The 16,757-nt window shown below is 36.6% G+C and overlaps 1 protein-coding gene across 5 annotated transcripts in view; it reads left to right on the top strand.

Annotated features, from left to right (window-relative positions):
* LOC122441822 (WD repeat containing planar cell polarity effector) overlaps positions 1-16,456 on the top strand; it is a 269,354-nt gene extending 252,898 nt beyond the window's left edge. For all 5 annotated transcript variants that reach the window (XM_043468866.1, XM_043468868.1, XM_043468869.1 and 2 more), the window contains one exon: positions 14,931-16,456. In XM_043468866.1, coding sequence (XP_043324801.1) covers positions 14,931-14,968 — 38 coding nt within the window. In that variant the 3' untranslated portion in view covers positions 14,969-16,456. The remainder of the gene's footprint in view (positions 1-14,930) is intronic.
* Positions 16,457-16,757: the final 301 nt, after the last annotated feature.

The following is a 16,757-nucleotide window of genomic DNA, read 5'->3' as shown; positions in this document are numbered from 1 at the left end:
TTGGTTTGTGCTTCCATTCTTTTTCCAAATCTTACATCATGTTTACTTTCATTACTCAGTTCTTTTTCAGGTAGATTGCCTATTAGTTGTTCTTCTAGGTTTTTATCTTGTCCTTTGCTGGCCATACATCTCTACCATCTAATTTTGTCCGACTTTCTGTGTTTGTGATTTCCTTTCCACAGGGTCATAATTCCTGTTGCTTCTGATGTCTGCTGCCTGGTGGTTGAGGTTGGTCCAGGAGCTTGTGCAGGCTTCCTATTAGGAAGGACTAGTGCCTGCCCTCTGGTGGGTGGAGCTGGATCTTCTCCCTCTGGTGGTCATGTCAAGTGGTGTGTTTACAGGTGTCTGTGAGCTCAGTACAACTGTAGGCAACCCATCTGCTGATGGGTGGGGCTCTGTGCCACCCTGTTGGTGGTTTGGCCTGAGGCATCCCAACACTGGAGCTTGCACACTGTTGGCTGCTGCCAGGTTTTGCTGCCAAAATGGCGGCCTCATGCCAATCAGTATTCCCTGGGGCCCCTGCCACCAGTGTCCTTGCCCCCACAGTGAGCCACAGCTGATCCCCACTTCCCCAGGACACTCGCTAAAACCTGCAGGTAGGTTTAACCTTGGCTCCTATGGCGTCACTGGTTTGTGCTGGTTCCCAGTGCACATGAAACCTTGGGTGCACCTTTCAAGAGTGAACTCTGTTTCCCCCAGTCCTGCACTCACGCCCCACCGGTCTTCAAGGCCACATGCTCTAGGGGATCCTCACAATGCCAGATCCTCAGGCTGGGGTGCCTAATCTGGGGTTCATAACTCTCACTCCCATGGGTGAACCTCTGGAATATAATTGTTTTCCAGTTTATGGATCGTCTACCTGGTGGAAATGGGATTTGACTGAAGTGCTCCTCCTATTTTCTAGTTGTGGCATCTTTGTCTTTGGATGTAAAATATCTTTTTTGGTAGGTTCCAATGTCTTTTGTCAATGGGTGTTTACCAGTTGGTTGTGATTTTGGTGTTTTCATGAGGGATGAGCCTAGGACAATGGGGGCAGCAATGATCATCTTACTGCAGGTCTTATAGTGGCAGCAGTGGCCTGTGCACTCTCAAGACAGTGGTTGGTGACTTCTTGCAGGTCTTGTAGTGACAACAAGGGTCTGTGCACTTCTGAGACATCAGGGGCAGTGATTGGCCCTTGGATGCAGGACTTAGTGGGGCTGGTGGCCCGTGCACTTCTGTGGAAGCCAGGATGGAAATGGCAGCTCACACCATCCCCGGAACTCATGAAGAAGGTGTCCTGTTGCCTGAGAGTGCATGGCACTCCTATCCCTTTCTTAACATGCTCCCAAATAATGGCTCCTTGCCTCTCTGGTGAGTCCCAGCTTTTCTGAGTTTACCCTCTGTTGCCACACTCCAGCCTCTTCAGCCTATGTCTGCACAGCCAATCTAATCCCAGGTCTGACCGCTGAAGCCTGAGCTTCAGCACCAGGCCCTCACCCATGCTGATGGCCTAGCCTCTGAGACAGGAGAACACAGGGCATCAGTACTGTCTGTGCCTGTTACTGTTTCACCTACGGCAAACTGGTTGCTGCACTCTCAAAGCTACTCCATCCAGGCTGATCTCCCCACCAGTGAGGGGAATTCTCAGGGTACAGGAATCTTTCCTCTTTCACAGTCCCATCCCTGCACAGGTCCTGTCCTGATTCCTTTCTCTTTTTCTTTTGTCCTACCTGGTTACATGGAGGTTTTCTTGCCCTTTCAGAAGTCTGACATCTTTTTCTAGCATTCAGTAGATGTTCTGTGCAAATAGTTATACTTGTAGATGTATTTTTAATGTATTTGTGGGAGATGATGAGCTCCACATCCTACTCCTCTGCCATCTTGATTCTCCCCTCCCCCCTCACTTAACATGATATTTAATGAAACAAAGTATGCCCTATAAACAATAATAAATAAATAAATAAATAAAAAGAAACTGACTCTAAGGAAGTCCAGATGTCGGACTTAATAAATACAGACTAAATTGAATTCATAGCACATGGTGTAGACCTTCCCACAATAAGTAACTCAGTATTTGTTGAATGAATGAATATGTGAATGCATGAAGAATTATAATACAAAATTAAAACAGGAAAAGGAGAAAATGAAAAAGAAAAGACACACCTCCATCACATCACATAATTACCATTTTGTTTTTGTTGTGAGGGATATTTAAACTTTATTCTTAGTGCTATGTTTTTTTCTACTGTTAGTGATTTTTAATAAACCAGTACAGCACTACAGCACTATTAACTATAATCACAGTGCAGTGCATTACATCCCCAGAACTTGTTCATCTTATAACTGGAAATGTGCACCCTTTGACCAACATCTCCCTAATCCCACTACCCCTCACTCCCTAGGAACCATCAGTAATTCTGTTTCTACATGTAAGTGATATGGACTTGCTCTTTCTCACTTATAATGCTTTCATGAGCCATCCAAGTGGGCACAAATAGCAGGATTTCCTTTTTCTCGTGGCTGAATAATATTCCATTGTGTGTAATTTAAACAAACACACAACCTCTTCTTTACCAGGTGGGACATTTAAGTTATTTCCATGTCTTGGTTTATGTGAATAACACTGCAATAAGCCTGGGAGTGCAGATATCTTTTGAATATTTCTGTAATTGCCTTTGTATATCCAAATGTGGGATTTCTGGATTAGGATTATATGTTCTATTGTTAATTTGTTAACTTCCAAAAAAAAAAAAAAACAGTACTGGTTGTACCAGTGTCCATTCTCACCAACAGTGCACAAGGGTTCCTTTTTCTCATGTCATTATCAACACATTCTCTCTATTCTTTTTGATGACAACCATTCGAAAAGGTGAGAGATGATAACTCACTGTGGGTTTGATTTCCATATTCCCTGGTTAAAAGTGGTATTGAACACCTTTCACGAACATGTTGGCCATCTGTATGTTTGTTTCAGAAAAATGTCTCTTCAGGCCTTCTGCCAATATTTTCAGTTGTTTTAAACTGAAACTGTTTTAAACTGTTTCTTTTGCCACATAGAAGCTTTTAAATTTTGATATAGTCGCACTTATTTTTGTCATTGTCACTTGCTTTTGCTGATGCTTCCAAAAAAAAAAAATTGCCAAGACCAAGGTCATGGAGCTTTTCCCTATGTTTCCTTCTAGGAACTTTACGGTTTCAGTTATTTAGTTTTTAATTCATTTTGAGTCAGTTTTTGTGAATGGTATAAGATATGGGTGCAATTTCACTTTTCTGCATGTATTTTTCGTTTTCCCACTACCATTGATTGAAGAGACTATCCTGTCCCCACTGAGTGTTAACTCCCTTGTCAAATATTAGTTGATACATATGTGTGCATTTATTTCTATCTGTTCTGTTCCATTGATCTATATGTCTGTTTTTAATCCCAGAACTGTACTGTTTTGATTATTACAGCTTTATAGTACAGTTTGAAATCAGGAAGTGTGTTTTCTCCAGCTTTGTTCTTTATCTGGATTTGTCTGTTCTGCACTGAATCTATAGATAGGTAGTATCGTCATTTTAAGTGTAATTCTTCGAATTCATGAATATGGTCTCTCTTTCCAGTTCTGTCATTTTCAATTTCTTTCAAAGACATTGTTTTCGGTGTATAGATCTTTCATTTCTGTGGTTAAATTTATTCTGCTTTTATGCAATTATAAATAAGATTGCTTTCTTAATTTCTCTATCATAATCTATTACTAGTATATAGAAACTCAGCTGGTTTTTGTGTACTGATTTTGTATTCTCTAACTTTACTGCATTCTTTTATTAGGTCCAAAAATTCTTTTCGTGGCATCTTTAGTTTTGGACTTCCCTGGTGGCTTAGATAGTAAACCATCTGCCTACAATGTGGAGACCCAGGTTCAATCCCTGGCTCGGGAAGATCCTCTGGAGAAGGAAATGGCAACCCACTCCAGTTCTCTTGCTTGGAAAATCCCATGGATGGAGGAGCCTGGTAGGCTACAGTCCCTGGGGTCGCTAAGAGTCGGATACGAATGATCCACTTCACTTTCACTTTCTTTTCGATTCAGTTCAGTCGCTCAGTTGTGTCCGACTGCTTGCAACCCCATGAATCGCAGCATGCCAGGCCTCCCTGTCCATCACCAACTCCCGGAGTTTACTCAAACTCATGTCCATCCAACCATCTCATACTCTGTCATCCCCATCTCCTCCTGCCCCCAATCCCTCCCAGCATCAGGGTCTTTTCCAATGAGTCAACTCTTTGCATGAGGTGGCCAAAGTATTGGAGTTTCAGCTTCAGCATCAGTCCTTCCAGTGAACACCCAGGACTGATCTCCTTTAGGATGGACTGGTTGGATCTCCTTGCAGTCCAAGGGACTCTCAAGAGTCTTCTCCAACACCACAGTTCAAAAGCATCAGTTCTTCGGCACTCAGCTTTCCCCATAGTCCAACTCTCACATCCACACATGACCCCTAGAAAAACCATAGCCTTGCTAGACGGACCTTTGTTGGCAAAGTCGTGTCTCTGCTTTCTAATATGCTGTCTAGGTTGGTCATAACTTTCCTTCCAAGGAGTAAGTGTCTTTTAATTTCATGGCTGCAATCACCATCTGCAGTGATTTGGGAGCCCCAAAAAATAAAGTCTGACACTGTTTCCACTGTTTCCCCATCTATTTCCCATGAAGTGATGGGACCAGATGCCATGATCTTAGTTTTCTGAATGTTGAGCTTTAAGCCCACTTTTTCACTTTCCTCTTTCACTTTCATCAAGAGGCTTTTTAGTTCCTCTTCACTTTCTGCCATAAGGGTGGTGTCATTTGCATATCTGAGGTTATTGATATTTCTCCCAGCAATCTTGATTCCAGCTTGTGCTTTCTCCAGCCCAGCACTTCTCATGATGTACTCTGCATATAAGTTAAATAAGCAGGGTGACCATATACAGCCTTGACGTACTCCTTTTCCTATTTGGAACCAGTCTGTTGTTCCATGTCCAGTTCTAACTGTTGCTTCCTGACCTGCATACAGGTTTCTCAAGAGGCAGGTCAGGTGGTCTGGTATTCCCATCTCTTTCAGAATTTTCCACAGTTTATTGTGAGCCACACAAAGGCTTTGGCATAGTCAATAAAGCAGAAATAGATGTTTTTCTGGAACTCTCTTGCTTTTTCGATGATCCAGCGGATGTTGGAAATTTGATCTCTGGTTCCCCTGGCTTTTCTAAAACCAGCTTGAACATCTGGAAGTTCTCGGTTCACGTATTGCTGAAGCCTGGCTTGGAGAATTTTGAGTATTACTTTACTAGCGTGTGAGATGAGTGCAATTGTGCCGTAGTTTGAGCATTCTTTGGCATTGCCTTTCTAAGGGATTGGAATGAAAACTGACCTTTTCCAGTCCTGTGGCCACTGCTGAGTTTTCCAAATGTGCTGGCATATTGAGTGCAGCACTTTCACAGCATCATCTTTCAGGATTTGAAATAGCTCAACTGGAATTCCATCACCTCCACTAGTTTTGTTTGTAGTGATGCTTCCTAAGGCCCATTTGACTTCACATTCCAGGATGTCTGGCTCTAGGTGAGTGATCACACCGTCGTGGTTATCTGGTTTGTCAAGATCTTTTTTGTACAGTTCTTCTGTGTATTCTTGCCACCTCTTCTTAATATCGTCTGCTTCTGTTAGGTCCATTTCTGTCCTATTATTGAGCCCATCTTTGCATGAAATATTCCCTTGATATCTCTAACTTTCTTGAAGAGCTCTCTAGTCTTCCCCATTCTGTTGTTTTCCTCTATTTCTTTGCATTGATCGCTGAGGAAGGCTTTCTTATCTCTCCTGGCTATTCTTTGGAACTCTGCATTCAAATGGGAATATCTTTCCTTTTCTCCTCTCTTCTTTTAACAGCTATTTGTAAGGCCTCCTCAGACAACCATTTTGCCTTTGCATTTCTTTTCCATGGGGATGGTCTTGATCCCTGTCTCCTGTACAATGTCACGAACCTCCGTCCACAGTTTATCAGGCACTCTGTCTGTCAGATCTAGATAAATCACTATCTGTTTTCACTTTTTTTTCGTTTTCTACATATGTCATCTGCAAAATAAGACTGTTTTACTTCTTCTTTTCTGAACTGAATGCCTTTTACTTCTTCTTGTCGTCTAATTTCTGTAGCTAGGACCTCCAATAATATTGAATCAAAGTGGCCAGGGTACCATGAGCTTCATTGTTAGTGCCCTAGTGGTAGTATAATGGTGCTACAATGTTAAGTATATAACACTCCAGGCTGCTCCACAAGAGACCACAATAATTTAAGAAAGAGTTTTATTTTCTCATGTAACAATCTTGGGAGTTGTTACACACCACCACTTCTACACATATCCCATTGGAGAAATCCTGGTCACAAAGCTACACCTAACTGTAAGAAAATCTGGAAATTATGTTAATTGAGATGACCATATATGCAGCAAAAAGAAACACAGCTAAAAGCAGTCGCCACTCGAGGGAAAGCTACCTGTTTATCTGTTACACTGAGTTTTAAAGAACAGTATTTAGAAGAAGAAAAGCAAAATGGGAGAACGTCTTTTATATGATCCTCATATGCACAGAAATAAAATGATTTAAAAACCTACTTCAAAAATTATTCCCAGCTGCACATAATATGGCTGTCTATATATTTTAGAAATTCTTCCAAATGTATTATATTTCCAAATACACTCATCATATATGATCTTTCAGATACTATACTATAAATGGCTGAAGCTTTATAATTTCCAAAGCTGAAGCTTTGCCATTTCCTTTTAAAATATATTTTTAAATTCTGATATGAAAGGTTATTTGTGCATAATTTTGAACTTTAGAGAATATCGAGGACTTCCCTGGCAGTGCAGTGGTTAAGACTCCATGCTTTCCTGCAGAGGGCACAGGTTTGGTCCCTGGTTGGGGAACTAAGGTCCAGCATGCCACATGGGATGGCTAAAAAAAAATTACTCACTTTATTACACCCAGAGATAACTGACAATATTAGTCAACTTATTTTCTTTCTTATGCATATGTTTAACAAAACTCATTTATTTATCTTCCTTTTTGTTACCCAGTGGTATGTTGTGCCTACATTCCCATGCCATTAAAAAACATTCAAAAAGCCTCATTTTTAATGTTATCTTGTTCATAAATGCCTTACTGGTTTTACTGTAAAATCATGGTACCACTGTAAAACTGTATAGAATTACAGATGATAAAACATGGAAGACTCTTTTATACTTAAAATCTCATTATTAATATAAAATCATTATAAAATTAAGCTACAAAAGTTTTTCTTTCTACAAACAATTTGAAATTGTGGTTAACTGTTTACCTACATTTTGAGGCTATATTACTTGTTTGATTAAGGTGATACATTCAGGCCAATCCACTTTTGGCTCCACTTTACTTACCTATTGTCTATTTATTGTGTCATGATGTCAGTTTTGATCTATACCTTCCTACCTCTAGGCATCTTTGCCTAAAAAGGCAGCCCTAAACCCATCACAATTATAAGCACATCAAAGACTATCTTCTTTGCTTAGCTGCAGAAATCTATACAAGACTGTATTACATGTGTAACTTAAGAGAGACATAAAAGTTTTCAGTAAAATTCCTAAGAAAGCATGATTATCCAACCTTTATTTTTCGTGGTGACATAACGTTGTCAATCATAGAATGTGGCATATTAACACCAACTTTTAATTGCCCTTATATATAGATTTTTCCTGTTAGATGTGGATTTTCAGGTTATACCTTTCTATCATTTAAATATTTAACATATTTTTGAATTCTAATATACTAGATCACAATACTATAAAACAAGAGGTCTTCTTTTCAGAATTCTCCTACTCATAAATGGACAGTAACTTAGCAAAAGATAACAATAATCTTAGGTGCAAACATTGAACAATATGGGCTTTAACCCAACTTTTTCTCCTTTTCAACGTCTCAAACCTTCTCTGACTTACTTATTAATTAGACTAGTTAACCGTGCTGATCCAGGATAGAATTGTTCCCAAATAAATTTTTGCAAGTAAATAATGAAGAATTTTGCCTGAGGATTGATATGTTGTAGTAAAAGTAACTAATTAGACCATGAAGTTAAGAGCAAAAAGAATAGCTGCTAACTTGGCTAGTATAGAGTACAGGAAAAATACCTTGTATCAGTAGTCCCCAGTTGTAGACAGACAGATTCAGGCAGTTTTTATGCTACAAACTTTAAGAATACTACCCTGGTAGTCAAGAAAGCCAAGTCCTAGTTTGGCTAAACAAGTCAAGACTAACCATGTGACAAGTCACTTTTGGGGATCTCAGTTTGCTCATCTATAAAATAAGAGATAACTAGACGAGTCTTTTCAGCACTAAAATTCTATGCATATGAGTGCATATAATTAAACAGAACCCAAATTAAAATGCTATATACAATATACAACTGTGGGGGGAAAAATCATTTGTGCATAGATGGTAAAGAATCCTCCTGCAATGCATGAGACCTGGGTTCGACTCCTGGGTTGGGAAGATCCCCTGGAGGAGGGCATGGCAATCCATTCCAGTATTCTTGCCTGGAGAATCTCTGTGGACAGAGGAGCCTGGCAGGTTACACTCCATGGGGTTGCAAAGAGTTGGACATGACTGAATGACTAAGCACAGCACACCTAGTGGTACAAATAAATTTGAATATTCTCTTAGAGGATGAACTACTTTATTCAAAAATGCTTTTGAATTAAATCCTCTTACATACTGCCTTTAAAAGACTTACTTTATGCTGAAATTTACTTGAGCATAAGATTACATAAGATGTAATATCAAGGTGTCCAAGCAAAGGAGCTAATGTAGAAAGAATAATTTCTAAGTAAATAGAATGATTTCACATATATTTGCCAACAAAAGTCATAAAATTATTGAACTTTAGAGCTGAATTTGGACTTCTTACAGATATTTTACATGTATTAAGTTCTCCATTCAGAATTTATATCAATTCTTCCTATACTTTTACCATGTCCCCAAGATGTCTCTTTGCACACAAAAAATATTTGTTATATTGTTGGTGTATAAAGTTTGAGTTAAAGTCATGCATCTTCCTTATCAGAATGAGGTAGTATCTTTAGGTTATTTTAAATATCTTTATAGCTCACAAAATGACTTCATATAACCATAAATCTATATTCTCAAGGGGAGTAAGAGAAGAATCAGGGTTTTCCTAGTGACATAAAGAAAATAAAATGCCCCTCATGCCCAGGTCTAATCATCCTACAATTTGCTGTGATGTAGAATTCCATTTCAAGCTGATCTACTTCAGCCTCCACCACAGACATACACACCTCTCAAGAAACACAGATGTCAGGAACTTGTAAAGCATTCCAGTGATGCACTATGACTAACACTTCCCTTGTGACTCAGCTGGTAAAGAATCCACCTGTGATGCAGGAGACTTGGGTTTGATCTCTAGATTGGGAAGATCCCCTGGAAAAGGGAAAAGGTACCCACTCCAGTATTCTGGCCTGGAGAATTCCATGGACTGTATAGTCCATGGGGTTGCAAAGAGTCAGACACGACTGAGCGACTTTCACTCACTATGACTAACTCCAGTGGCCTTGCAAAGTGCCAATTAAGGCTATCTTCTCCCAGTTCCAAGTTCAAGGACATGATGTTGGTAACTCAAAACTGGCTATTGTAGAAATATTTTACACCACAGAAATCAGGAAAATGGTTGGTTTGGGGGCTTTTGTTGGGTTTGGTTTTTGAAGAGCTGGTTGTTAGTCATTTAATAGCACATGACTGAGGTAATCCCAGGTTATGGTTCCTGACAGCCAAGTGTCCATATATCAAAGACAAGACCTGTAACTGTTCCTACTTGTACAACTCCCAGAACTGAATTTTTAACTTTCATGAATCCTTCTCCGGATGGATATGAGAGAGAGTAAGGTCCATAAAATAGGTAATTTATTGCTTGTCTTTGAACCTATATAGCAATGTTGTTCAATAGAAATATAATGCAAGCCACATACTTATTAACCTTAAATTTTCTACATGTTAAAAGTATATCTTAAATTACATGTTAAATTTCATCAGAAATACTTTATCTGTATTTAGAGTTCATAGTTTTCAGTTGAAGAAGTAATTTCAGGTACCCAAGTTGGTCCATACATTCTTTAAAAGTTTTTACAATTACTGAGAATCAGTTTTTAAATTTAAAATTTTTAAATAGATGAAATTAAAAAATTCGTTCCTCAGTCATACTAGCCATGTTTCAAGAGTTCAACAGCCACCCATAGTAGTAGTTCCCATACTGGACAGTGCAACTATAAAGCATCAGAACCTCAAAAGTCTTGCAGACCCTTGAGCCTCAACACTGTGCCAGTGTGATCTGTGGAATAAAATGATAAACTCTTCAGTGCTTTAGTTTTCTGAGACAACAGTAATCTTAGAGGAATAAGCAGTTAATAATTCAACTATTTAATCATAGACGTTCTAATGATTGCTCTAATCATTAAATCACTCACATGATAGAGCAGCTGCCATTTGTGGCATGTCAGGTTATTTTAAAACCAACTCATCAAGCTGTAGCTCATTTTGAAGAAGAGCTTAACCTTTTTAGATGTTAGTAGCTAAAAATGCTAAGCATTTATAGAATTTCTTTAAAGGACTTTACAAGATTAATTATAATTAATCTTATAATAATGCATTGTTCCTGTTAGTGAATTCCTGAGGTCAAAGAAGGCCTTTCTATGTAACAAAAATGTTCAACAATCAATTTGTCATATATTCTATACTACAGTGTATATAAATTCAAGTCTTAAATATCTCACTCCTGAGAGATGAACAAGAAAAAATGTTCACCTTAAGTAACTTTTCTGATCCCGACTACAATAAACTAATCTCAACACAGAAAAAGTCCTTTTGTAACAGTCATCATTTATGTACTGTCTGTGAAACAAGTACAACTTTCTTGATTATATGAAAAAGATCTTTAAATCCCGTTTTTATGGTACTTAACATCTAAACTGCCATCAGAACCATAATAACACCATTCATTTTTACATGCCTTCTGGTTTTCTGAGTGCTTACCTGCATCATTTTATTATCTTAGCAACCCTAAGAGATACACAAGACAGATGTTTTGTCAGTTTTTTGAATGAAATTCAGAGAGGCTGAGTGCCTTGCATACATATTACATAGTGATCAATGCAACAGCTAGAGTTCAGCCACTCTTTATCAAGTGCATACTTTTGGTGAATATGTTGAACACTGCATTATCTCATTTAATGGTCACAGTAATCTTATATCTCTTTTACAGATGAAGAAAGTATGATGTACAGAGATTGTTACATATAAGTCCTTCTTTCTGAAAGCAAGTATTCTCTACTCTGCTGAGTCCAGAAATGAACTATTATCAAAGTAGGAGAATAAAAGAACCAATCTTCATCAAACAAAAATTACTATAGACTAGCACACGTTACTTGCCCAGCATAGTTCTATGCTTGGCAATTACCATCATATTTCATATTTATAACAACCAAACAACCGTTAAGAGTTAAATATTACTTTTCCCATTTATAAGTAAGGACAGAGACTCAAGTGACAGAAGCAGAATTTAAAACCATTCCTGTTTGATTCCAAATCTTAGACTCTGAACCACTCTGTCATTCTGCTTCTGAATTGCTAGTTGACTGTAATTTCCCATATATATCTTACTGCCTAATGTTACTTATTTTTTGAGTTGTTTTGTCTTTTGTGGGGTGGGAGGTTGTCATTAAAAAAAAAAAGATAGGTTTACTTTGTCATCTTTGTTTACCAAATTATCCTGAGGTTTACTTTGTCACCTTTGTTTACTGAATTATCCTAACGATGCCAAAAGTTAGTACCTCTACCATTTTCACAGCATAATGCAGGAAAGTAGCTTTGATCGGTGTGTCCTACAATCTTTAGAATAACCTTGAGCAGTGAGCTGGCAGATTATAGTACTACTATGGAACTGAATTTCCCTACCTTAGACTTTGAGCTCTAAACAGTTCCTTCACCTATTCAGTGGTAAACATCAGCAATTTCTCCAAAGTTAAAGGAAACTGACTTGTTTGTTGAGTGTTTTGATTTAAAGTTGTATTTATAACAACAAAATATGGGATAGAAGACTAAGCATTGTTACAGTAAATTTGCTTAAAGTGTAGCTAAATAATTTACATTAACAGAGGCCATGAAGTGTAGGTGCGGAGTGATTCCTTAAGTCAAAAAAATCTTTTTTCTTATGGACTTCTCATTTCACCTTGCCTTAATAATCAGAAAGACAAGTATTTAGATCTTCTTAACACTTTTTCATAACAAATGGTATGTTAACCTGAGTACGATAAATGCTTCTGGGGCAAATTTTCTGTTAAAATTCAATTTGCTTCTTTTTTATTTTCTGGCTAAATTCCACAATTAGTTGGTTACTGTGTTCCTGGTAAGATTGCCTCTAAGAAGGAAGTAAAACAAGTTTGTGCGTATACATATATATTGCACGGTCAAAAGTGAAGACAAAATGTGAAAGAGAAGCATGTTGTTTCTAGTAAAACTCATTCCTTATCTAGAATTAGGTGTACTCATAAATATATGTACTATAATAAGTAAAGATGGCTGTTTCATTATTTTTTAGAAAATATATAGTCTTTCAAGCTAATAGTCTAGATATTTGTGATGTATTCATTTAAGCAGAAGAAATAGCTGGCAAATGTTTTATGTCAGGTGGTATGCATGCTGTTTATAACCTTTCTTCTCTTTATTCAGTGTAAGGTAACTAGATGTGACAGGGTATGACATATCACAGAGATGACTCAGGTCAGGAACTGCAAGAAGTCAGAAAAACAGTACCTTTTAAAAGGGCCTAAATAAATAGTACTTAAAGATCTGTAGAGTGTAGTATAGTCTTTTTTTCTTTTTTAAACCCTGTTATCTATCAAAAAGAATTGAGTTCAACTGCTTAAATGTTGAGGAAAGTCTTTTACTCAGAGGAAAGTGAATTAGGGTAATGTGCCCTGCTAATTCGGGTTGGGGAGGAATCTCTTGTTTCCTTTAAAATTAGGAGTGCCTACCGGCAGACATATCTGTTTGTTTAGAGTTTATATATCTATTTGTCGACCAAAAATTCAATGATAACGATTCCATTACCTACTTTTCCTTTTTGTCTGAAGCCTTTGCAATTGTTTAGCTTTCATTATGAATTCCTGTCCCAAAGCATGGGATTTCAACAAAGAACATGGTTAGATCACAAAGCTTGCTTTTTTTTTTTTAAAGGGCTGAATTTTTTTTCTGTCATAGGAAAACAACTGTGTACATTAGTAAATGGTAAAGTATGACATACACTTGGAGAAATGTATATACTGTAAGTGTTCAACTCAGTAAACATACCCATATAACAGCCAGATAATAAAACTGAACTTCACAACACCCTAACAAGTCTCCCTTGCCCCACCTTCTCAAACCTCCAAAGGATAAACATTTCTGACTTCTAATACTACAAGTCAGTTTTAACTGATCTTGTATGAAAATTGTCTGTCCTTCTCTAGAAATATTAATAGGTTCATTCATAAATGTATGTACTTCAGTAACATATGTTGATGACTAGTAGGGTCTTTTTGGGCAGGGCTGGAGTCTGACTTATTTCACTTAAGATTACTTTTGTGAAATGCACCCATATTATGTATATTATTCCATTGTATATAGCAATATATAACACAATGTATTTATTCATTTTGTCAATGATGGGTATTTCAGTTGTTTCCAGTTTGGGGTTCTTATAAATAGTCTTCTAAATATCCATTGTGAATATACCCATCCATTTCTATATATATTCAACTTCAATAGATACCTCTAAAGATTTCTTCATAGTAGCTAAAACAATTTATATTTTTGTCATCAGTACATGAGAACTACAGTTTAGTCACATCTTTGCCAACAGTTGTTAGCGCCATCATCTTAACTCAATCTGAAGGGTGTATACTGCTATTATAGATGTAGTTTGTATTTCTTTGATGACTTCTGAAACTGAGCATCTAGTTATATGTTTTTGGCAGTTTGAGTATGTTTTGTACAGTTCTTTTTCTCATGTTTTTTCAGCTCTTTATATAATCCTAATATTTAACTGCAAATATTTTCTACTACTCGAGTTCCCCTTTTTGCTTTTCTAATATTATATTTTGATGAGAAGTTTTTAGTAGTAATGTACTGCAGTTTCTCAGTTTTTCTCATTATGTTGATTAGATTTTGTGCCCTGTTTAAAAATGTTTGTAATACTCCAAGGTATTGCAGAGATATATTATGTTTTAAGATCTTTGTCTTACCTTTTATACTTCAATCTATAATCCATATAAAATTTATTTTCTGTATACATTGTGGGGAAGGGTTTTAAAAATGTGTGTTTTAACCACATGGATATCCACAAGAACCAGCACCCATTACTTAAAAGACTAACCTTTCTCTATTGCTCTTCAGTGTCACCTTTGTTTTAAATCAGGTAATTGCACTGTATCTATCATCATTGTTTCAACTACTATAGAGTTATAAAAGGTCTGGGTTTCTAGTTATGTGAGTCTTTTCTGTTTGTTTTTGTTCACAATTGCCTGACTATCCTTGGCCCTATGCACTTGCATTTCCATTTTACAAACAACTATCAACACAGAAAGCTCTGTTAGAACTTTAATTGGGTCTGCATTCAATCTGTTAAAATCAGTTTAAAAGGAACTGACATCTGTAGAACACTGAATCTTCCATATATCTTTCCATTTATTCAGGTCTTTACTTTTTATGAATATTTGATAATTTTCAATGCAGAAATTCTTAATTTCTAAATATTTAGGATATTATGCAATTATAAGTAGTAGTATATTTTGGGTTTCATTTTCTGTATGCTTTCATAAGTAAATTTTTGTGTATTTGTCTTATATGCACTGATTTCTTTTTAAAAAGGAGACTGGAGCAGATATGTGGAACAGAAGCACCATTGAGAAAGAAAGAAAAGAGTGGCTCCTGAAGTTACTTAAGAGAGACTACAAACCAACAACAATAAAACAAAACTAATAACCAAATTATAGTGGTCCTTGTCTACTAATGGCCTATACCTGGATATCCTGTAAACTGTTTTTTTTTTATCCTCTACCTATTCTCTTGTTTTCCATTGGTATGATATTATCTCTTAGCATTGCCAGTTATTTTTACTGAATTCTAATTATTGAATTAAAAAATTATACATGTATCAATGGTGTTATATTCCTCCAGAGAAGATTTTCCTTTTCCTGTGTTGGGCAAGAAGAATGAGGGATAACAACTTTAATCCAGTCAGTAAATGTGCTAAATTGATGCTGGGTTGTAATTTTAGTAAAATTCAGCCTACCTCTGACCTTCCTCTATACCTACGTGTGTGTGTGTGTACATACATACATACACAAAGACATATATAATAATGTTATATATATTGTTTATGATACAATTTGTGGCAAGTGAAAAAGATAAAATTAAAAAATTTTATCCAGATTTTTATTTCTTCTCAGATGGAATTCTCGTGTGACGCAAACTCTTCCACTCTACTTAATATTGTCTTATCTTTCAAGTAAATCTTGAATTTTATTGGATATTAGTGTGCTTACAATATTGCGTTAATTTCAGGTATACAGCACAGTGGTTCAGTTACACATATATTCCGTTTTTTCAGATTCTTTTCTCATATAGGTTATTATAGAATATTAAGTACAGTTCCACATGCTATACAGTAGATCCTGGTTATCTGTTTCCCAAGATCCTAGTTTATCCCTCCCCGCAACTTTTTCCTTTGATAGCTGTAAGTTTGTTTTTGAAATCTGTGTGAGTGTGGTTTTCTTTTCTTTTTTTTAAATCAGCTCATTTATATCATTTGTTTAAATTCTACATATGAGTGATAATATATTTGTCTGTCTCTATCTGACTTCACTTTACTTCGTATAATAATTTATAGATCCATCTATGTTCCTGCAAATGACATTATTTCATTCTTTTTTATGGCTGAGTAGTATTACATTGATATTTTTACTAATTCTTCCTTATCCATTCCTCTGCCTGTGGACATTTAGAGTGCATTCATGTCTTGGCTGTTGGAAACAGTGCTTCTCTGAACACTGGGGTGCATGTATCTTTTCAAATTATAGTTTTCTCTGGATATATATATGCCCAGGAATGGGATTCTTGGATCATATAGTAGTTCTATTGTTTAGTTTTTTTAGGGAACCTCCATAGTGGTTGTACCAATTTACATTTCCACTAATAGTGTAGGTGGGTTCAGTTTTCTACACACCCTCTTCAGCATTTGTTTCTAGACTTTTTCATGATGGCCATTCTAACCAGTATGAGGTGATGATACTTCATTGCAATTCAGATTTGCACTTCTCTAATAATTAGTGATGTTGAGCATCTTTTCATGTACTTTTTGGCCATTTCTTTGGAAAAATGTCTATTTAGATCTTTTGCCCATTTTTTGATTGGTTTTTTTTTTTTTTCCTTTTTCTTTTTTTGACATACAGCTAGCTGCATGAGCTATTTGTATATTTTGGAGATTAATCCCTTGTTGGTTACTTCATTTGCAAATATTTTCTCCTATGCTGTGAGTTGTCTCTGCATTTTATTGATGGTTTCCTTTGCTGTGCAAAGCTCTTAAGTTGAATCACATCTTTGTTTTTGATAATTACAAAAATAATAACCATTTATCTTTGTTTTTATTTTCATTGGTCTAGGAGGTGGATTCAAAAAGATATTGCAGCAATTTAT

The sequence above is a fragment of the Cervus canadensis genome, chromosome 5, assembly GCF_019320065.1.
Source record: "Cervus canadensis isolate Bull #8, Minnesota chromosome 5, ASM1932006v1, whole genome shotgun sequence".
Classification (NCBI taxonomy): domain Eukaryota; kingdom Metazoa; phylum Chordata; class Mammalia; order Artiodactyla; family Cervidae; genus Cervus; species Cervus canadensis.
Note: the sequence above shows the minus strand (reverse complement) of the source record. Positions and strands in the feature narration are given on the sequence as shown.